The sequence below is a fragment of the Ochotona curzoniae genome, unplaced genomic scaffold (genome assembly GCF_017591425.1).
Source record: "Ochotona curzoniae isolate NIBS_2020 unplaced genomic scaffold, NIBS_Ocur_1.0 contig_43, whole genome shotgun sequence".
Lineage (NCBI taxonomy): Eukaryota > Metazoa > Chordata > Mammalia > Lagomorpha > Ochotonidae > Ochotona > Ochotona curzoniae.
In genome coordinates this window covers 20,969,413-20,993,588 of record NW_024466218.1, presented here as the reverse complement: position 1 = coordinate 20,993,588, position 24,176 = coordinate 20,969,413, and the positions used below count along the sequence as shown (strand labels likewise).

At 39.3% G+C, this 24,176-nt stretch overlaps 1 protein-coding gene across 3 annotated transcripts in view; it reads left to right on the top strand.

The window, feature by feature from the left end:
* The window catches only part of DYM (dymeclin), a 290,990-nt gene that overhangs the window by 83,055 nt on the left and 183,759 nt on the right, over nucleotides 1-24,176 (top strand). For all 3 annotated transcript variants that reach the window (XM_040984988.1, XM_040984986.1, XM_040984989.1), the window contains one exon: nucleotides 23,388-23,570. In XM_040984988.1, the coding sequence (XP_040840922.1) occupies nucleotides 23,388-23,570 (183 nt within the window). The remainder of the gene's footprint in view (nucleotides 1-23,387; nucleotides 23,571-24,176) is intronic.

Here is a 24,176-nt window from a genome sequence, read left to right as displayed (position 1 = left end):
ATTATGGTGGTATGCTATCCAGTAGTTACGATTTATTTTACACGATGGCTATTTTTCTCTCTGGTTTTGGCTTTTTCTGGGGTGACTCACTGAGAGAAAGAAAAACTACAGTAAGAGAAGAAGTATGTGACACTCAGAAACAGGCACGGTTGTGAAAATAACATTTCTAATTAACACACTTTGAACTTTCAAACAAGAAAGTGCTTTATAAATAATGATTGTATTCTCATGTCATGCTTCCATGGACCGATGTGGCAGACGTCATGTGCCAAGTAAAATAATGGCTTTTTCTCTTTTCCTTTTTCATAATTGAACTCACTTTGTGACTTATGAAACATAGTTAATTTCAGTTTAATGTTTTTTTTGGAGTGATTCCTTTTAGGGACACTTGAAAGATTTGGAAGACTAGAGTAATAATGTAAGTTATTTTGTTTTTAATTTGCTCTCCAATAAATGTGTTGTTTCAGATTTTAGACTTTCTAAAAACTTATTTATTAGGTGATTTTCATTGGAAAGAATATGTATGGTGTGAAAACGTAGTTTTGACCTATTATCCCTGTAATTTGCTGACAACCACTTGGGAACCAGTTCCAAAACATGCTCACCACCACCGGGCCAGTTCTCTGCCCTCCCAAACAGACATGAAAGGACACTGATGACCTTTTCACGCCACACATAGTTGAGGAATATGTTCATTTGTATTCATATTGAAGATTATAGGAAAAAACAGTTTCAGAAGAAATTCTTCTTTTTAAGATTTACTTGAAAGGCAGAGTTACAGAAAGAGAGACATCTTCTATCTGGTTTACTCCCCAAATGGTCAGGGCGGGACGAGGTCAAAGCCAGAGACGTGGAATTCCATTTGAGTCTCCCACATGGGTGGCAAGGGTTCAAGCACTTGGGCCATCCGCTGCTGCTTTCCTAGGTGCATTAGCAGGGAACTGGACCAGAAGCAGAGAAGTCAAGACTAGATCCAGTGCCCATGTGGGATACCGACTCTATGCTGCAGTGCTAGCCCCTGATGATACGTTTGTAAGAGTTGTAGCACCCACCATTATTTGGTATTAATCATTTGAGCTGCTTCAAGACTTCTACAACATAAGTAATTTTGTTGTGTAATTTTAAAGTGCTTAAAAAATAAGAATATTAAAAATTAAAATTAGGGAAGTAGTTTTTCCAAGGATATAACCCATTTCCTTGAAAAATGAAAGTTAAAATCGATTGGCTTTAAAACTGCTAAATTCTCCCCAAACCAAGTGTATATAGCTTTTTATTAGCCAGCTGTTTTAATTTACATGAGTTTCAGCATAGATATTGGCAGTAAGTTCAGAGGTTAAGTTTGTTTGGCATTACTTGCTGACAGAACTTGTGAGCGGTGGCAAAACTTTCAAATGCTAAAGCCAGTATAGTTTTGAGACTACCTTTTTGCATGAATAAGTACTGAAGAATCCAATCTTAGGAATTATTCAAAGACTCCCCTGTGAAAATGGAGTTGGTCTGTTTTTGCAGTGTTCTTGGCATACATCAATAAAAGGAACCTCATTGGTGCATGAACAGAGAGATGTTTAATGGGTAGGGACATTATCACAAATAAAGAAATGCGCTAATGCACAATGTAGACCATGAGTAAATGTGTACTATCTCTAATAGCTCTTTTGACTTTGTGTTTGGCAATTTTCATTATAGAATGTTGGTATAGAAACTGGAATCCCTCTGAATTACAAATTTCAGTTCTTCATTAAAAACAAAGCTACAAAAAGCTTCTTTTTTAGGTATATTTATTTGAGAGAGTTACAGAGGGAGGGAGAGATGGGGAGACAGAGAGACATTCATTTTCCATCCATGGGTTAAATCCCAAGATACCTGTAGTGAAGCCAGGAGCCAGGAGCCTGTAGCTGCCTCCAGGTCTCCCATGTGGGAGGCAGGGACCTAACCACTTAAACCATCTTCTCAGGATATTAACAGGGGACTGGAATGGAAGTGAAATATCTGGCATATGAACATATGTTACAGGTGATGACTTTACTCACTATGCCACAACATTGACCGCTAAGCCCTGCCTACCCACCTTTAAAGATTTATATATTCATGTGAAAGGCAGAGAGAGCTAGAGAGAGAGAAAGAGAGAATGAGTGAATGAATGAATGAGAATATCTTCCATCTGCTGGTTCGCTTCCTAGTTGTCCACAACAGCCAGAGCTGGGCCAGTCCAAAGCTGAGAGCCAGAAGCTTCTTCTGGGTTGCCTACCTGGGTATAGGGACCCAAAATGCTTGGATCATCTACCCTCAGCTTCTTTCCCAATAGCATTAGCAGAGAGCTGAACTAAAAGTCGAGCAGCTGGTACTCAAGCCAGTGCCCCTAGGGAATGCTGGTGTCACAGGTGGCAGCTTCACCTACTCTTCCAGCCCCGTAAGACTGCTTCTTTGGAAACTGCTTTTTTCAGAAGTGCCAGGGATGGTAGCTTCTTAGGAACAGGTGTCTGACCAGGGAGGGGGAAGCACTCGACTACTCTTTCTAGTAAGATGCTAGATTACAGAGAGTATGGCATTTTCCCCTTAAAAAGGTCTGAGATAGAAACCCGCTCCACCTGTTACAAGTTTTGTTTGTCAGTTTGAACGAGTTACTTGACTACATTGAACTCTCGTTTCCTCATTTAAAAAATAGAACTTAGGGAGCTGGCACTATAGCTTTCAGGCCAAGCCTCTGTCTGCAGTACCAGCAACCCATATTGGCACTGGTTCTAGTCCTGGCATTTCCACTTCTGATCTAGCTCCTTGGTAATGGCCTAAAAAGGCCCTCAGTCTCCTGCACTCACATGAGAGCAGGAGGACGCTCCTGCTTCCTGGTTTTGTGTTGACCCTGTTCTGGCCACTGGGGAGTGGCCACGTATACAGTGAACCAGTGGGTGAAAGATCTGTCTGTCTTCTTCTCTGTAATTCTGCCTTCCAAATAAAAAATAAGATATTAAAGAAATAGAACTTAGAAAATATTTGTGAGCATTTGTTGCATTTAAAACACATATGGTACGTAGTAAGAGTTGGGAAGATGATGAAGGCTGAAAACAAATACTGATGAACACTGACCTGCTCTATTTTCCCCCTGATCTGTGTCAGTTTCTTTAGTTTTCCAGATGCCTTAAATATTTTTCTCTTTTTCAATTTGTTGTTCTTTAGCCTATCTACTTGCAAAATTATCTTCAACTTAAGGTAATTTTTTTCATGTAGATTATTGTAAAAATGGTAAAAAACAAACAAAAAAACCAAAAACAGATTTAGTAGCAGTTTCTATAGCACCCTTCACTGTGACGTCATTTAATTGAGAGCCATATTGACTGTCAGTGCCACTTTTCAGGCCAATGGGCCTTTTTAGTCCTTGTGTGGTGTTTTAATTCAGTTTATATTCTAAAGTGTAGACAGTTTAATAGTTGGTCTAGGAGTGCCGATAGATTGTCTCAGCGGCAGTTATTCCAAAGCAGGAAGTTATGTAGGAACATTGCTTGTACTAAACACATGACACCCATTTACATCTCTTTGTTGCTCAAAAGGTGTTACAGTGTGAGTCAATAAAAATGTTTGGTTTTAAAGGTCATTTCTGGATCTGTCGTAGTTCTCTTTCCCATTGTTTCGCCTTCCCTGAACCCTGATTCTCGATACTCTGCTCTGCTGTTGCTCTTGGATTAACAGTCATATACTTCATGTTCTCTTGGCTGCTGCATGTGGCCCTGCCCTGCACAGAAGTTCCCACTTTGGGGAGCATCATGGTCATGAGTCTGTGAACCTGATAGCTGGAGTGTGGGGTGGGTGCCGAGCTGGGCTTGGGTCGGGGTCATATGGAATGTGAAATGAGATTACAGAGGTGAAAGGTGGGATCCATATTGAACCGTCTGTTTTCCTAGACAGCCCTGGGACTTTGAGCTGGTGTAGGTCTTTGTTACATAACTACTATCCCCTGCTAGAATGTACAAGGTGGCTCATGAGGAGCAGTTGGCTTGTTCATACCTACACCCTCAGTACATTAGCAGAGAGCTTCTATTGTGAAGGTACTGAGTGTTTGTTAAAAGCCGATGACTGAGGACTAGGGAAGTACCATATGTAAGAATGGTTAACTGCTTTACCCAAAGATGTTTAATAAATTTCCATTTCCTGCCCTACCTCTCCCTTCTTCCCCCATTCTATATGCCTTTTCCAGTTTTGAGCTGTTGCCAAAGACTCTGCTAGAATAGGGGAACTCTGTTCTTGTATTGTGGCCTCTCCTGTAAGAATTTATCTGTCTCCCTCCATTACAGCCATTATTAATTTTCCACCAGAAAGTTGTTGAAATCTTCCATTAGTTTGTAAGCCCATTCTCATTTTATCATCAAATATTTTGCATCTAATTATGATTTTGTATTTTCTTTTAAAAATAATATACAGTTGTTTGAGCTGTTTTAGTTTTTAACAAGACTGATTTCTATATTTATCTGATGGGAAGAATGACAGAAAAAGGGAGGAAGTGACAGTGATCTCCATCTCCTAGTTTGCCTCTCAAATCTTCCCAATGGCTAGTGCTGATCCAGGTTGAAGCCAGGAGCCGGTGTCTACCCTGGAGTCTCCGTGTGGGTACAGAGGCCCAGGTGCTTGGGTCAACTTGTCCCACTTTCCCCAGTTGTATTAACAGGGAGCCTGATTGGAAGTAGAGATAACAGGACTTGAGCTGTGAAGCAGGATGGTGGTGTCACAGCCTAACTTGTACCCTGGCTCCCACACGTTCCATTTTAGTGATGCATCGTGTGGCAGTACTAACAGGCATCACGGAATGGCCAGGTGTTTTGGTTGGAAACTTGTTAATTTTCCCCTTGAGTTTGTGAAAACCAAACGCAGTGTCCCTTAGCTTACTTAGAAAATCAATACTAGCTTTACGGTCATCATAGATTAGAGTGAAAATCAAAGTTATATGCTTGTATGCCATTCATTTCTAAGAATTTTAAAAGGGCTAGAATTTGTAGTCAGAACAAGGCACAGAGCATTCAGAGTTAAGCAAGGTCCTGCAGGCCTGCTAGCTTTCCCTCTCCTTCCTGCAGAACTGTCCTCCCCTCTCTTCAGTTGAAGTTCCAGGTCCACTTTCAGGGAATGGCTGACTGGTTTTGTCCAGTGCCAGTTGCCACACTAGAAGGCATTTTCCCTCTCCACCTGCAGACCTGCTGCATGCCTACGTGTTGTGGGAAGGCCGCCCTGGAGGGCCTGGCAGAACCCGGCCTCTGTCCCACAGGGCTCTGCAGACCTTTCATTTTGTTGTGCTGTAGTTCCTGTCTCTCTCCTCTCTTAAAATGACAGGCACCTTAAATGTAGAGACAGCGATGTGTTCATAGAAGGCTCTGAACAGGGCAGCCAAAGACATGGTGTGGTTTGTGGAAAGAGTGAACTGTGAAGAAAGGGGCACCAGGCTTTAAACATGGGGTTCTCTGGATGAGGATGAAGACTGGGAGCGAGGTTTGGAAAGGATACTTTGAGGCTGGATTCATGATAAATCACAACATGTTACCCACTGTAGCAAAAACACAGGATCTTGGCGCGTTCAATTCCAGATGCTTAGGAGTAATTCAGTGGCTGGTTTTAAGCTTGGACTTCCCACCTGGGAATAAGCCACTGTATGAGTGTGGAACTGCAGTGGAGAGTGAAGGTATGTGCTTAGGAGTGGGACAGTGCGAGTACAAGGGGCTTACTCCACCGAGCTCTAATTTCCTTACCTGTAAAAGTGGGGGACATCAGCATATGGTATGATTTATGTGTGGACATTTGTGGGGATCAGCATTAACTGACAGAAGCTGCCGTTCCCTGGTCTTTCCTCCTCCTGCCCTTTGACAGCCCCTTTAGTATGGTGGTCTTTAAACTTTTCTATTGGTCGTATGTTCACTCATTGCTATTTAAGTAAATTGGTTTGTAGATTACATAATACGTGTTATACTAACATATACATCTACCAGTGTACACATTTCAGAAGGTAAGATTAAAGAAAAAATTTTAAGTACTTAAAGTTGTTTTGATTTTAAAAAATATATTGATGAAATTTATATGTTTATGTGCTTGAGAGGCAGAGAAACACATACACATACACATAGCAAGCTCCTGTTTGCTGGTTCACTTTCCAAAGGTCACAATGCTGGGAACCAGGAACTCGATGTAAGTATCTCATTGAGGTAGCAGGAACCCCAACTATTTGGCAGTCATCTCTTCCTTCCATTAGCAGGATCCTGGAGTCAGGAGCAGAATGGCGCTTGCATATAGTCATTCAAATATGGGATGCAGGCATTTTAACTTCTAGGCCAGATGCCTGCTCCCCAGAAGTCCTGTGGTATTGTAAAAACCATCAATCAGTAATCATCTGGATAAGTTTTCAGACGTTTTGCTAATCGTGATGGCTTCATATTGTCATTGCTTAATGTCTCAAGAAACAGTGTCTGTTGGGACCATGTTCGTTGTAGATAACAGTGGTTATAAACTGAGTTTCTTGGAAGTGGGTGAAAGAGTTTTCTTCCGAGCCCTGATTAATACTCTTTGTTTTTAGTTTACACAGGGCTGACAAAAGAGCCCACACAGGGAGTAAAAGCGTCAGCTCTGCTGATTTTTTTTTTTTTTGTGAGTGTTTCTGTTGTTTGCTTGCATTTGAAAGTTTCAGAACAGTTTTATGTTTCCATTATTTTTAAATTGAATTTTATGAGCATCTGCTTAGCTAAGCAGAAGTAACATTATAACACACTAATGCATGGCTCCTCTCCTTGTAGGGAGACAGCAGGAAGAAGCCAGGGCCTCTTGCCCTGTTTATACATGACTCCGCTTCTCCCTGCTGTGTACCCAGGGCCCCACACATGACCAAGAATTCCTGATGTGCAGAGGCACCAGTGTCCATCTGGTTGGTGCATGCTGGCAAAGCTTCGCTTCTGCTTGTTTTAGATGAAGAATCAAGTTTCATGTTTTCATTCCTCACCCCTTTTGAGACTGCTAGTGGCTGTGTATATTTAATAACTACTAGTTGAATTCCATGGAATGCTTTGAGGATTTTTTTTTCAATTTCACAAATAAGTTTAGATTATTTACCTAAATAAATAAGTGTTCTCTTATTTACCTATTCCACATTGCCTTCCCTGTGTGTGCTGAGTTTTTAATGTCTCGGGAACCTTCCGCATTCATCCTATGTATGAAACATTTGTGTATGTTCTGTCTTGAAGGTCTCAGTATCGCAGTACCTGCCAAGCTCCCACCTTCCTTGTTTCTTCTGATAGTACATTCCATCGCTCTTGCCACTTTTAAGACCTGAGACACTATACCCTCACCCACCATCCACCCCATACCAATGTGTCACTGTCATCCAGGGAGCAAAGGCTACTGAAATTCTCTTACCTTTGCACTATGATGATCTTACGTGGAACCAATTCCCAATTTACGGGAAAGTAACAGATGCAGACTTATATGTAAAAAATGACTATTGCTGTGGCAGCAACTATTCTGAACTACATACTTGGATATGTCTTCAGTCATTGGTTTATATTCATTCCTCTGCAAGTGAACTTCAAATGATTCCTAGAAGGAAGCTTTTTATTTGTAGGTGCAAATTGATTCTTTTTGGTTATCAGTGCCATGAAAGTTAAAAGTTTTATTCTTGGTGTTTTTCAGAAATTATAGAAATAATGTCTCAATATAGTTTGTTTCTGAAAATATCAAGCAATTCTGACTTCAATTTTGATTTTTATTTGGAAAAATCAAGAATTTCATGTTAATATTTTTATGCAAGATAAGAAGTTTGTATGTAGAGATACAGTATTAAAATAAGAATAGTAACTGTTTTCCTACTGAAAGTTCTAGCAAAGTTGTGCTAGCTGCTATGGTGAAGATGGGTAGGCATGCTGTGTAAGAGGATGCAGTCTCATGGGGCAGGCAGCGATGGAGCTGAGGCTGTACTGTGGGATGGCCATGGGCAAGGAGAGGCTGCAGGAAGTTACAAGGATCATGGGCATAATAAGGCATTGGCAAGTTATGTGTGACTTGGGTGGATTTCTTCAGTGGAGGCAGGAAGAAGTGGTAATGCTGTAAGTTAAAAGCCACTGATTTCTGTGTCTCTTCAGTCATTAGTTTGCTGAAGTATCAGGTCTTTCTGGGGTACCTACTGTCAGTAGATAAAATTCAGGGTGTTTTCAGATTAAAATCTATGCATCATGGAATGTTAACTTTTTTCAAGGAGGAGGTCTTTTGTGGTTGTAGACGATGACCTCATGCTTAATTTCATTTTCTATGATTTCACTTACCGTGGTCAACTGTGGTCTGAAAAGAATAAGTGGAAAATTCCAGGAATAGGCAATTCATGCTTTAAATACCTTTCATTGCAAGTACAACATGGCTGCAAAAAGATGATGGAAAAAATTTACTTAATGTTTAAAAATAAAAAGTGAACATCCCTCTGATGGTTCATTTCTCAAATGCCCATACTGGTCACCAGGTGGGGCTGAAGCTGAGAGCCAAGGACTTAATCCAGGTCTCCCACCAGGGATGGGTAGGTGTCACTTGATTAGTCACCATGACCTCCTGGTGTTTGAATTGCAGTAACTAGAAACTGAAGCATTTAACCCAGACACTCCCATAGGGACATGGGGATCTTAACTTAGTGGTTAAGTTGCAAATACCTTCTCCTTTTCATCTATTTTTACAATTTTTATTTGTTTATTTTGACAGGGTGATCAGGGGATAAAAAGAAAGCTCCCATTCATTGGTTTATTTCACAAATACCTGCAGTGGTTAGGGTTGGACTGGGGCTGAAGCAGGGAGACAGAAATTCAATCCAAGTCTCCCATGTGGGTGACAGAAACCCATTTACTTGAACTATCTTTATCTCCTGGGGTCTCCATTAGCAGGGAGCTGGAGTGAGGAGCCAGAGCTGGGAATTCAGGTCAGGTGCTCTGATGTAAACCAGACCACTATGCCAAGCACCAGTGCTTGTACTGGCTTTTAGTTGCAGCTTCCACAAAGCTCCCTTGAATATTGTCTTAATTGCCCTTTTACAGTATTAGTTATTATAGTTAATAATAATGTGTCTAATTAATACATTTTACTTTAAGATAGGTCTGCCTGTATATATGTAAAAAGTTAATGTAAGGTTCAGTGTGATTCACTGTTTCAGAGATTCTTGGGGATCTTGAAGCATCTCTCCCAAGATGTGGGGAGACAGTTGTACCCTATCAGATGCTTAGAGACTTGCTTATTTTCCTGTAGGACAGAATTTCCTAAACTTCTTTGCCACCTCTATGCAACTGCTAATGGTTCTGTGTTGTTTGAGTAGAACTCAAATTGTCATTTATTTTACTTTAGAACGATTTCAGTTTTAAAAATTTTTATCATGTTACTGTGTCCTTATGCAAAATGACAAAGTCCTTGAAAATTTGGAGATTGATATGCTAGTTATATATATTTCTTTTAAAATAGTTATTTATTTTTATTGGAAAAGCAGATCAGATTTATGGAGAGAAATAGAAATGGAGAGAAAGATCTTCCATCCACTGTTTCACTCCTCATACCGGAGCTGAGCCGATACAAAGCCAGGAGCCAGGAGCTCCCTCTGGGTCTCACATGTGGGTGTAGGATCCCAAGGCTTTGGGCCGTCCACCACTGCTTTCCCAGACCACAAACAGGGAGCATGATTGAAACACAGAGCAGCCCAGACATGCCCATATGGGATGCTGGCGCATCCAAGGTAAGAGTTGAGCCATTGAGCCATTGTGCTCTAATATACGTTATATCTCTAATATACATTAACTATTATACATTAACTATTGAGAAATTTAAAAGGTTTTTCCATGCCACATTTAACATCCTTCACTCATCACTGATCCATTTTGGGAAATATTACATTAGGGAATGATGTTGGAATATATGGCATCAGATCCCTGGGAACCAGATTTAGGTCTGTGCAAGGGAAGAGTGGAAGTGGCATTCTGGTGCAGTGCGTGGAGTTGTTCCTTGACATGCTCACATCTTATACCAAAGTAGCTGGGATCAGGCCCTTTGTCTGCTTCTGACCCCACTGTTTGTAGATTTGCATGTTGAGGAGCAGCAGACCGTGGCCCAAGTACTTGGGTCCCTGCCTCCCAGATGGAAGACCTGGTTACAGATTGGGACTCCTGGCTTTGATTTGGCCCAATCAATTTGTTGTGGGCATTTGCACCAGTCAGTGAAACTGGTTTTTAATGGAACTGCTTTTCAACAATTATAAATGAACAAATACACACATACACACATTAAAAAAAAACCCATAAAGGAAGGACTCTGTGTCCCCTGAACTCTGTGTCCTTTCCTATGTCATCAATCATAGCTAATTTGTGTATTGTTTTTGCATGTTTGTGAGATAGGATTTATCTCTGAGGACATAGGTTACTTTTCTACTTTGATTCCTTTCATGTTTTGTGTTTTAATATAGTGCCTGGCTCATCTGAAGTTCTCATACACATTTATTTCAGGAATGTGTAAATGTAGAATTTTCCCAAGATAAATGAGCCCTATTTTTGAAAACAGGTATCAGTCTCCTGAATTATTAAATTATTTCAGTGGATGTTTTCAGCTTTTCTTTAGCAGTTGTTCCATTTTCTGTTCTTAAAGGAATTAAACTTAAGAAAAAGTTCCATATGGTTTGTGTTATGCCAGATTATAAGTCAAAGAGTCTGACAGATCTCAGGCTACAGAGGTGGACAACATGCTTTACTGTGCTATGCGTTTTTAAAAACATTTTCCTTTGTTCCCTGTGATGTGTTTTTTTTTCTCCTTTTTGAGATGGTCAAAGCATTCCTTTTGGGAGACAGGATGGGGGTAGTAATGTCGTGTTGTTTTGTGTTAGGGAAATTGAATTTGACTCAGAACTGTTTTAGGAACTAGCAGTCACCAGATATTTCATGAGAGCTTTAAATGTAAACACATGTGAGAAAGTGAAACTATTAGTGACCTTTTTTTCCCCTTTGCTGGTATTATGGCATGGTTGGCCACAGTTCAAGATTGTGTATGTTACTGTTTTACGTTCATTTTTAACTGGCAGAAGTCGTTGCTGGAGCTGGTGTTCTCTCAGCGTGTGAGCTAGCTGCTTGCATGTTGAAAAGGCAGTCCCTAAAGACTGTGCTCTTTCATAAGGGAGAATTTTGACTAAAGCAACAGTTTGTTTTTCTTTGAAAATATTATTCTGATGATACCTTATTAATTATTTTCAAATTAAATCCTGTTTTTCTTTTGCTGCGTATATATATGTATTTTTTTTAGAAATTAGAGTTTTCTAATGTGATTTTTGAAAGTTTCCTCTCATTCCAGTACACAAGCCTCACCACTTTGAGCATTACAGTGTGTAGCTCTCACAATAATGCTTGTTTCCAGTGGTAGCAGCAGCAATAGCAGCAGCAGCATTTTATTAAAAGTGATGGAAGCTAATTTTTTTTCCTTAGCGGTAAACATCTTAAGTATACAATGCAGAAACATGTACCAGGAACTAGTGTATGGTTTAATTACCATGGAGTGAGTAGCTAGAGTCTGGCCCTGTAACCATAGCACCCAGCACAGTCCTGTTGCACGCACTCATCCTCTCTCCCTCCAGTTGCGAACGAAGCCACTATCCCGTTCCTGTCACTGTAGATGAATGTCTGGTCTTGAGCTTTAAGGCTAACAGAATCATGTGCCTTGCCTTCTTTTGTTCATTGGGAAATGCACCTTTGTTTATTTGTGAAGCACAGTTTGCTCAATTTTGTTAATGTATCATTTTATTTCAAGGGTACCTCACACTCAAGTTATCCTTTACAATATAATGTGTGCTTCATTGATTTCTAACTCATAATATTAGTGCTTCTCTGTGCATTTTCATACCTACTTTTACATTTGGGTAGGCCTTTTGTTGGGTGCAATAATAATTAGCAATGGAGTTTTTGAGTCCTATGTTTTGCATTATTGGCTTTAATAGCTAGAGTTAAATGATTTTCCAAAAATTTTACACCAGCTTTATGTGATCAGAGTTTATTTGGAAGTTTCAGTTGTTTCATATTCATATCAGCACTGTTTTTAGAGAAGGGTAGAGTTGGGTTTGTTTTTTCCATATTTCTTTTCATCCACTTGCATATATGTGCAACGTGGTCTCTCTCTCTTTCTCACTCACACACACAGACAAAGAGGGAAGGAAGAGAAAGAGGAAGATCTTCCATCTTGTTCATTCTGCAAATCATGGCAATAAAGTGGGCCGGATCAGATCAAAGCTGGGAGCCACAACTCAGTTCAGGTCTCATATGGTGATGGCAGAGACCCAAATACTTAAGCTACCAATCATTGCCTTCCTGGATGTGCAGTAACTGGACACTGGATTGGAAGCAAAGTTAGAACTCAAACTCAGCACTGTGATGTGGAATATGGGATGTGGTTGCATATGCAGTGTCTTAACCTCTGCACCAGATGTTTACCTTGGGAATCCTGTTTACTGAGGTATAATTTGCATCTGGTAAATTTTACTCTTTTTAGTATAGGGTTCTTTGAATCTTACCAGAATTTCTATAGTTTCTATTACAGACTTCTTCTCAGCTTTTGTCTTTTGGTGTGTAATACTCAGGAAATTGAGGACTACACATGAAAGGTCTTCTGGACATGACATCTTGCACATGTGTGCCCAGCAACAGAGAAGGGCCCATACTGGCTGTGCTGCTGTGCTGCTCTCCTGGCACCAACAGCATCTGAGACACACTTCCATTTTGTTTCTACTCTTCGGTTTTCAACATGTCAGCCATGTTGAACTTTATTTGATCAAACTTTGTTTCTCCCCATTGTTTTGTTTAGAATGTTTTTATTGAGGTTTGGGGACAGTAGCATAAACTCTTACTTTATGAGTTTTGCTTGAAAAAAAATCACACCAAATGATACACATTCTAGATGGTTGACATTCTCCTGGGGAAGTGTAAAGCTTGTTAGTAGTTTGGATGATGTGTCTGGGTTACTTACTGTGATCAGTTTTCTGTTGTGTTGTGATGAATATGTCATACTTAATGCAACCCTGCTTCCTCGTATTCAGTATTTTGGTTGTATGCATTTTCCCTGTGACTTAAGATAGTCAGCCTTTTAGTTTAATCTTTGTATTTATTCTTTAGGATAGTTATGAAGTTGGACTTGGTGGTCCAAACAATCTGTTTTTTAAATATCCATGGCTTTGTATATCCACAGCCATGAAAATGATCCCTGGTGACAATCCCCCACCGCCAGTGACCCAGAGTACCTCTTAGGGAGACTCTCAGTAGCAGGAGTGTGAAGGGCAGGTTAACTTCTTCATTGAGAACTTAAAGCATACCATGTCTTCTCTATCAATGGCATATTTATATTACTTACATAATTAGAAATATCTTTCAGTAACTTTTGTAAAGATGCATATTAGGTTTGTGAGTTGAAACACACCAAGGGATATAAAACATAAAAAACACATGACTCTTTGCAGCAGGGTACGTGGGAAGCCATGGGCATGTGTGGCAAACATGGGCTTAGGCATCCTCTGACAGAGGCGGCGCCATAGCAGAAGAAGAGCTCCATACAGCACTGGGAAAGCAGAGCTGGAATAAATTTTCTTGCTTCATGTTCTTGTAGTACACTAATTGACTGCCAGTGTCGTTGGACCTTGAAGTACTTTCCAGGCAGGAAAAAAAGAAATTTAGAGAAGGAAAAGTGGAATGGCGTCCAGCAAGCGGGAGCTCTAGCTGTCTGCTGTGTAAATGAATAGAACAGATAAGTGAAAAATCTTGTTAAATCCCTCAACCAGTGGTCAGTTCCATCTATTGATAGGCTTAGGAATTATTTCTGCAAGGGTCATGATATTTAGGTAACACTGATCTTTTCTCCCAATGAACTGAACGACAGTTCACTTATGTGCCTGTCTGTGTCATGCCATTTCCCCCTTTCAATTATAAATTCTATGGATATGAATGAATAGTGGTCTTTTTGGTTCATGAGATCTGATCTGGTTTCTTGAGCTTTGTCTGATCCATGCAAGCCCTTGATTAATGGTGAGCAGAGTGTATATGGGTGCAAATGCTTCTGCAGTGCTGCGGTATAGGTTGTTGGGGATACTTGAGAGAAATCAACTTGAGAGGTTAAGTGGTCATTCCCGGTGATGTTGGAATGGGTCTGTATTTTGACTATGTCCTTGTCTTCATACTGCTTGTAGTGTAGTGTTTGGGAATTACATGGTAAATTGTTGACCACTGGAGTAAACTGGGTAATGGACCCCTTAGACAAGATAGATCAAGGTGCATTCTCTTGAAATAAATTTTTTTTCCCAGACATGGTGATGTGTAAAGCATTTAAAAGTTATTTGTGAAAGGTTTCTAAGCAGTAATTTCTGGAACTTTATGATATATGACTGAAATGGTTTGGATATAGATATGGTCCCAGTGCCCTGCATAAGACTGAAGGCTTCCATTTCCCTCACATGGAAGTCCAGGCTTGCCCAGGGTGGCAAGCAGGCTGTTGGCTAAGTTCATGCAGGACCTGAGTTCCGTCTGCGTTGGTTTACCATTCTCTCAGGCCACAGCCTTATGCATGAAGTCGAATATGTCTGCTCACCAGCACTCCTGGTCTCGTGCTTTGGAAAGGGTGGAATGCAACTGCAACCTAAAATTTGCACGTGCTGCTCCTGGTCATATCACATTGATTGAATCTAGTCAAAGGTAAGAATGGTCAGGAAAGGTAGCCTCATACAGTTAAATCTCAGTATTTTTTTGTGTATCCAAAGGAAGAAAGGGAGAAAATGACTGGGATCAGAAAGCTGATAGGCACAGTATTTGTCTTGGAATGCATGTCCAGTCATTTTGTTAGTAAAACTCCCTTTCCTTACAATTTTCCTGCATTTATATAGAAAAGACATGAATATTGGATGTGTTTGGATCATTGCAACAAGTAAAATTGATTTGTAGTTGTGAGAATGCTTATTAACTGTTAACTTTCTCAGAGGCAGGGTGTAATCCACCCCCCCCCATTTTTTTTGACAGATTGGCATTTTATGGCTATTGATTGCAACATGTCCAGCAGAATTTTCATGTATGCATGTGGTAGCTAATTGCTCTTCCCCTTAATTCTTTCATGATGTCTGGCTATGGTATAACAGTTTGAAATGCATAAATGACATGATACTGGGTTTTTACAATTATGACTAACAGTGATTTAGTATTGTTTATTTTATGTTGTTTTGATTGAATAATTAGCATTTTATAGTATATATTTAAATTTTAAAAACTTCATTTGCAAGGCAGAGTTATAAAGAGAAAGAGGGAGTGAGGGGGAGGGAGGGAGAAAGAGAGAGTGTGAGAGAGAGGCATTTTCCCTTTAGGATCTTCTTCCAGGTCTCCCACTTGGTGGCAGGGCCGTGCACTTGGCCCGTTCTCTGCAGCTTTCCCAGGCACATTAGCAGGGAGCTGGTTTGGAAGTGGAGTAGCTATGGGACTTGAACTGGGACCCATATGGGATGCTGGTTTTGCGGTAGTAGGTTAATGCAGCACAGCACCGTGCTGGTACTTACAATAAATGTGTTAGATGAAAGAAGTCGATGAGAGTGTAGCAAGTAGCATGAACATTGATATGAAAAATATTAATATATTCATCTCTTTCAGTCTTAACAAAATAGAGCTGTCTTGTTCAGCATTTCTAACAGAACTTATTATCTCCTTGGTAGTTATTATATTTATTGATGTTTCAATTAATAATGTTTTGAATCTTCATCCCATTTTGGTGCTAAGGATAAATGTTCTTAAGTCAGCACTTTGAAAAACATTGAGTTGTGCTTTTAGTTAATTTGTGTCTTTAGTTAATATTAGTGTTAGCTAGATGAATTTTATTTTCAGGGTTTGTTTGGAGGACCTGAGGGATATAATTAAAAACCATTTGGAATGTCAATTTGGTTTTTGAAACAGAAGGAAATATACTGTAACTTTCCCTTGTTTTTCTGTTGGAGAGAAGATTTATTTTTGCCAGCAGGAAAATGCAGTTTCACTAAGATTCTTGGGTCATAGATCAGAGACTTGGATCTGCAAAAAGAAATGAACTTTTGGCTGAATTCTGGTCCAATGCTATGGGCCAGTTTAAACGATAATGTAGGCAGTGGTGGGCAGCCTTGTTTCTCCCTATACGGGAAGGCAGGAATATTTCTTAAAAAGAAGGAGACAAAGAAGGAAAGCGAGAGGGAGGGAGGAGACAGGCAGAGAGAGAGTGTAAACAAGCTTTCCCATAGCGTGTGAGTTTACCTGGCATTCTAACTAGCTCTCGGCCCTCTTAGAAAAACTTGAGGTGAAGGAGATCAGAATTTGTGAAATTTGTCTAGTGATAGCTGTCACTTCTTAGTGATGAAGATGAGCAGTTGAGAAGAGAATCCAGAAAACCGATTGACTTTGAGCTTGGAAAGCATTTTCTGATTATTTTTGTTGCAAATTATGTTTCTTTGCTTGCAGTCTTGAAACAGTGATGGAAATAGGGGTTGACAGTAACAGACTATATTCTTGAGTGGAAGAAAGTAATTTAAAAAATAATTTTTGCATGTTACAGTTAAACATCAAGTAACTCCCAAGGCTTATAAGTAATTTTTGACCATTGGCTGTGCTTGCTTATATAATTTTGATTTTCTTATTAAATGGGTTCATTTTTCTTCATGAACATTGTTTTAAATAAATGTAAACTTTTGATATTCAGTTATCAGATAATACTTGACAAGTTTCCCTCATGAAAAACGGGGTTGCTATCTTCCTTAGTCATTGTAAAAACCCTTTTAACATAAAAAAAAAAAATAAAACAGGAAACCAAAAAAAGCTTCCTTGGGGACCCTCAGTTTTGCTGGTGCACACAGTGAAGGTTTTACAGGACGCATGCTTTGGGTTCTCTCAGTGCTGTCCCAGGGACTTCTGAAATTTGAGTGGGAGTAGGGACTCTGTTTTCCTTTAACAAGTTCTTCAAAATTAATAGTAAACCCTTCCTCATGAGTCACAGAAAAAGTCTGAGAATCATGGGCCAGCAATTATGTAAGAAATGATGCATCGGTGGGCTATTTATGAAGTAGTTTATATTGCATGTTCAATTAAAAATGCAAAATACTAGAAAGGAGCAAGTGTTCACTTGAGTGTTTTTGTGTAAAGAAGAGATTAAAGGTATCCATCTGGAGCCAGCTTGCTTTGCTGCTAAGGTAACCTCTCTGCCCTGTTGGACCTGGTTTGTGATCTAGCGAGTACATGAAGCCCAGCTGCAGTGCCAGGCTCCTGGCTGCTGCCTGGCCCAAACTTGGCTATGAGAGGCATTTGGGGATCAACGTAGCTGACAGAAGATCTCTAACTATGTTTTTCTCTGCCTTTAAAGTAAAATGAAAGGAAGTGAATAAATACCAAATTTAAAAGTAGATACATCTGTTTGTTCAGTATAAGTAGTTTATCAGTAGTTAATTTAGCTATGTAGTATGTTGAATTTCTTTATAGAAGCCTTCATTCTTCTAGTAAAGTTTTCAAAATTAGAAGTGACATTTTTCTGTTACAATAAATTAAAAACTTGGAAATTTATGAAGATTAAAATACTAGATTGGTTACTTCCATCTTGAATCTAGTGAGTGTTACCATGTTCGTGGTGTTTTCCCTTCAAAATTATCAGGAGTTAATGTGTGTGCTAAAGTCTGCAAAGATATTTCAGAAGTTCATGGGAAGTGGAATTAAAAGAATTTACTTTTGCCGTGGATAAATCTTGAAATTCATACCTGCGTAAGGTTCTCTTATTTGTGTTTTTTTGAGGTTAGTGACTGAGTTTCATCCCTGTCTCTCCTGCTTTCTTCCCTCCTCCTACTCTTTTTCTTCTCTCTCTGCTTAGGTGATGCTTCAGTGCATGTTGTAAATGACCCATACAGAAATCGAGACCCAGAAACCTAGCCTCTCACTGGCTCAGAGATGAGCTTTACAAGTTGCATAGATGAAGGGGACCCGGTATATTTATTTATGTACTGCTTTGTGATTTACCTTTTCCACTTACTGATTTACACTGGAGGTTTTCTTTTCTCTCTTGTAATAATACACCAGTGAATTGGTATTGTTCAGTTATATATTTAAATATTTTTCTTTGACCTTTATTTTGTAAGAAATTAATGTATTACAACTATACTGAAAGGTAATTTTTGCTTGCAGTTCATATTTGCCTTCTATTGATGCTTAGAAAACACTTCTGTCACTCCATGCCTTTGTAACAATACTTTATGCCCTATTTTTGAATGTTTTGATTGAATCTTTTCACATTTTAATGTTTCTGAAATTGAGATTTGTTTTAGAATTGGTGATGTGCCATAGAATCTTTTTTTAATATAAGTTTTTTAATTGGAAAGGCAGATATACAGAGCGGAGGAGAGACAGAAGGGAAAATCTTCTGTCCAGTGATTCATTCCCCAAGTGGCCGCAACAGCCAGAGCTGAGCCAGTCTGAAGCCAGGAGCCAGGAGCCTCCTCCGGGTCTCCCATGCGGGTGCAGGGTCCCAAGCCTTTGGATCATCCTCAACTGCTTTCCCAAACCACAAGCAAGGGAGCTGGATGGGAAGCTGGGCTTCTGGGATTAAAACCAGTGCCCATGTGAGATTCTGGCATGTGCAAGGCAAGGACTTTAGCTGCTAGGATACTGCATTGGTCCACCGCCCCCCTTTTAAAAATATTTATTTATTTATTTGTTTGAAAGGAGGATGGTAAAAATCTTCCATCTCACAGTTCATTCCCCAAATGGGTGTGATGGCCAGGTTTGGGCCAAGAACCAGGAGCCAGTAGCTTCATTTGATTCTCCCATGTGAGTAACCAAGTCCTATTTACGTGAACTATCTTCATCTGCTTTCCTTAGCACATTAGTTGGGGAAGCTGGATCAGAAACACATAGCTAGGGCTGGAAACAGCACTCAAATGGGATGCTAGGGCCCAGTGCGGTAACCTAGTGGCTAAAATCCTCACCTTGCAAATGCTGGGATCCCATGTGGGTGCCGGTTAGTGTCCTGGCTGTCTCGTTTCCCCACAAACTTCCTGCTTGTGGCTTGGGAAAGCAGTTAAGGGCAGTCCAAAGCATTGGGACCCTGCACCCATGTGGAAGACCCAGAGGAGGCACCTGACTCCTGGCTTTGGGTTGGTTCAGTTCCAGCTGTTGCAGCCGCTTGGGGAGTGAATCAGTGAATGGAAGATCTTCCTCCCTGTCTCTCTGTATATCTGACTTTCCAATAAAAATAAATAAATCTTTTAAAAAACAAAACAAAAGAAAACAAAAAACCCAAAACAAAGCAAAAAAGGAAAAACAAAAGGGACACCAGAGTTGTGGTAGGTGTCTATCTTAATGCACTGTGCCACAGTGCTCACATAGATGGCCTGCCATAGTGTTAATTGTTGGCATATTATTTTTTGTTAACACAGAAAGTTGTGATAGGTTTTACAGTTGAAGAGATACAGTCTTTAGGATATTTGTCATATTTACTGCAGATAGATCTAAGGGTGTTAAAAAAGTAGAAGTTATGAGAATACTTTTTGCTTGTCTTGTTTTTGTCCAGAATAAAGGGAACATTCAGAAACGTGTTGGACGGGTCATTTGCCTAAGAACTGAAAACAATGGTATGTCTTAGATGAAGGTTAGGAGAGAAAAGCCGTAGTGAGGTTCTGCTGTCTTAGAAGTTAGGGGATTGTAGACCAGGAATGATGACAAAAGTCCCAGCTAGGAGCAGTGACACGATAGCGTGTACTTCAAAAGACAAGTTATGTCTAAGGTGAAGGAATAGCCCTTTTAAACTGGCGGTAGACATGGTGAGAAGAGTGTCATACTCACATGCTAAGGATTCTGCAGCTCTCTTTGCAAACTTTCCTTGTATGCGTCATCTTTACTGTAACTAGAAGTTCCATTTCACATTGAACTCCGAGACTAACCAAAAATTCTGTCCTGAATTCCAGAAGTGCTTACAGCTAGCTGCTCATGAAAGATCTCAACCTAGTTTTTGCATCACACTCTTTGCCAATTATGTTTAAAGGGGATGAAATTTTTGCTGGCATAATAAGAACAGTTAATTTAACCTGAACAGAATGAAAGAAGTGCAGATAAAACAGGCATAACATTAGATTAATGATGTTTAGTAACAAAATGATTTCTGAAAAATTCTGAAAGATCATTGCTTGGCTAAGATGTAAGAAGATGCTGGGTACACAATCAACATTAAAAGCTATCTATTACCACCTTTCTTCCCATTTAAAATACCCCATCAGTTAACGTTAGTTAAGAAAAGAAAAAGAATATATTGCAAAACATCTGAAGCGTCCAATTAAAACAAAAATCCTTCTTAAATTCCATGTAATTTCATTTCATTTTATGAGATAATTTCTGTGACCAGATTGAAGATAGTTAAACAAAAAAAGAGAGGTTTCTTTGTTAGTCTAAAAAACATCTTTCTTTATATTGTATTACATAGCATGAGTGTGATTCACTGTAATTTATGTTTGTATTGCTGCTGACCATTTATATTGTTTCCATTATTTTACTGTTATAAGCAATATCATATTAAATATTCCTATAAATGCATCTTTGTTTACCAACTCTGTTGTTTCTTAGTATACAGAAACGGAGCTGCTGGGTTGATAAGTATATGCATTGTAAATTTCAGTGAGAACTACCAGCTAGCCCTCCCCAAACTATCTTATACCACTGTGATGTGTTGGTAAATTTTTATACCTTAATCACTCCTGGTTGCTGCAGATCTTTTAAACATTTTCTCTTCTCATGGATGATATTACTGTGAGTGTTTTTTTTTTTAGTTTAATCTGAACTTTTGTTACCATTTTTAATTTTCTTTTACTTACTAGCATACTTTTTAAAAGTCCTTTTACTATATATTTGGTAAATATTTCCTCATCTGTTACTTGTAACTTATGTATCTTATCAGTAGGAAGTACTCAGTGTTTAAATATTCAGATTACTGTTCTCCATATTGCCTTGAGTTTTGTTTCCTGCCTTAGAAAAAGGCTTCCTTAACTCAAGGTATGCACACATATTTTTATAATTAAGCACAGGGTAATGATTAAGTTGTGCTATGCCAAGGACATTTCAGGAATTTTATCCTTTCTTTATTGATTTGCAATACTACCCTTATCGTAAGTTGACTTCTCAAACATGCATAGTTTTGTTCCACATCCGTTTCTCCTGTGTTGCCCTGTTTTGAAACACAATGTTCTGTGAGTAGGTGAGTCTTTCTCAGATATTTTTCTTTCCTTCTGTGTTTTTTTTTTCCATTCAGCAATATTCCATTTACACCATATCACAGAATGGCACATAAATGCCTGATGGGTTTTTTTTAAATCATTGTTGTTGTTGGTTGTACTGACTAAATTCACGGAGGGACAAGTTAGACATTTTGCCTTTGGATCCAGAACATGCTGTGCCTCTGTGGCACTGCTAGTTTTAAGGTCACATCTGTGGTTGTCAGCCCAAACATGTGACATATGATTCCTGGCCATGTTTTTGGATTAATTGCACTATAATTAACATTAAGTTTACTTTTGATGTGTAAGAACGCTTTTGAGTGTTTTTTTCTCTTAACCATAGAATGTAGCAAATCACTGTTGGTAGTGTCCGTTGTTTTTCTGATGTACTAGAGCAGGTTCTATACAAGAGAAGAACCATACAAGTTATGTTGATAATTTTAAATTTTCTGATAGTTGTAGTAAGTACAAAGAAATGGTAAGATTAATTATAAGGATATACTTTAATGCAGTACATACTGAGTATTATCACTTCCTTTATTGTTTGTTTATTTTATGCATATAATGCACTGCAATCTGATTTCACTTCAGATGCTCAAAAAGCACAAGTGACTGTTGTATCAGACAGTTCTAAGGGGACAAATTGCCTATGAAAAGTGGTTCTTTACTGCTGCTGGTGTTGGTGATATTACACCATTCTATTCTAGGTAGATTGACTTTAGAAACCTGCAAAATTCCATTCCGTTTTTGGCCTGTTAAGGCCTTTGGTTCCATAAATAAGGAATATATTTTGAGTTTTATCAAAGCATAATTCTACATTTTATTGATATAATCACATTTTTCTCTATTGGAAAGGCACATTTACAGAGGACAGAGTAGACCTTTCATTGCTGGTTCTCTTTCCAAATGACTACAGTTGACAAAGTTGATTCTCTTGGGGTGTCCCACATAGGTGTAGGGCCCAAAGGACTTGGGCCATCCTCTGCTGCTTTCCCAGGCCATAAGCAAGGAGCTGAATTGGAAGTGGAGTAGCTGGGACACTGACTAATGCCAGTATGGAATGCCAGTTCTGTAGGGTGGAAAATTAGCACGTTGAGCCATGGTGCCAGTCGCAGATGATGCATTTCTTCTTAATCATCATCTTCTTTTTTCTTTTTTTTTTTTTTTAAAAAGATTTATTTATTTTTCATGAAAAGACAGAGTTTCAGAAAGAAAGAAAGAGAAAAATCTGCTGTATGTTGGTCCATTCCCTAAGTGGCCGCAATAGCCGGAGCTGAGCAGATATAAAACCAGAGCTTCTTTTGGGTCCTCCACATGGGTTCATGGTCTCAAGGCTTTGGGCTGACCTTGACTGCTCTCCCAGGCGACAAGAAGGGAGCCTGATGGAAAACGGAGCAGCCTGGACATGCATATGTTTAATGTGGTCCTTATAAGGCGAGGATTTAGCTCCTGGCCATTGTGCCGGGTCCAAAGTATTTATTCTTGTAAGAAATTGTTCTACTAGATTTCATTTGTTTCTGTTTGAATTGGACTACCCACACATTTTTTTTTTCCAGTTAACTTTTCTTAAATGCAGTCTGTGTTCAGCTTCAAAGAGGAATGTTCTGGCCTTGTCACATGTATTATATAGATATTCTCGTTCTATACTTTGGAACACTTACATAATATATGAGGGTTTTCTGTTCTTTGAGAGTTCAGTATTTATAAAGCAGTCTGGGCCTGGTTTGTTTTTAATGTTAGCATCTTAACTCTGTTTTCCATTCTTCTCAGACTTTCTTCTTCTTTGTATTTTAATATCTTGTTTAGATTTTCAAATATATTTGTATGACAAGTCATGTATGAACGTTTCTTATAATAATGCATGCATTTCTATTTGTAAAGACAAATCCAGAAAGAAACTGTATAAGAAGTTAAATGGTTATCTGTGGAAAGTAGATGTGGAATTATGGGGTTAGAGAATGATAGATTTTTATATATGTGAGTAATAAGATAATTGCTGATAATAAATTTATTTTCTCCTTGTATCATCACAGCAGAGCAGAGGTATGGTTTCTAAATGTTAGCCCTCAAATGTATCACATACTACCTACAAGCGCTTTACCTCGCTGCTGGCAGCACGGCCTAACTGTACTTTCTCCCCCAGCTGGTCTTTGGACTGTCTTCACCCTGGGCGGTGTGGGCAGCAAAGCAGTCGCCTCTCCAGAGCTTTCCTCCCCGCTGGCCAACCAGAGTCTCCTGCTGCTGCTGGTGCTGGCAAACCTGACAGATGCTCCAGACGCACCCAACCCCTACAGACAGGCCATCCTGTCCTTTAAGAACACACAAGGTTGGTGGCACTTCTTTTTTGCATATTCTTCCTGATGAGACAAATACTGTTTTTTCCAGATTACTTTGTAGTTTGGGAGGTGAGAGTGTATTTGTGAATTTTCATATTGGTTATGAATCAGAAAAGTTCATTTTTCTTGTATGTATTCTCATGGAGGTCAAATTAAATTTCTACTTCTCTTAAAAATAATTAAACCACGCAAAATTTAAAAAAATGATTAAACTAACTCATGCTTAATTTGGACAAGTCTGTCCTCCCTGTTTGGCATCAGAAAGGAACCTGGAGAATTCCAAATGGTAGTTTGTTTTAAATTTTCTTATCAAGTTGAGGTTCCACCTAGGAGTTTTATGGAATTACAAGTTAGAACAGTTTTTGAGAAGGGCAGTGGCCTGGCAGGTGCATGTGGTCTGCATAGGTCCACTGTAACACAGAAGCAGCCACAGCAAATATGGAAATGAATGAGGAAGGCTGTGTTCCATCAGTCCTATTTGCAAAACAGATGCCTGTGCCCTGTAGCTTCCTGCAAATGCACCTGGGAGGGCTGCTGATGATAGCCCAAGTACTTGGGTCCCTGCCCCTCAGACTGATGGGGTTAAGGCCTCTGAC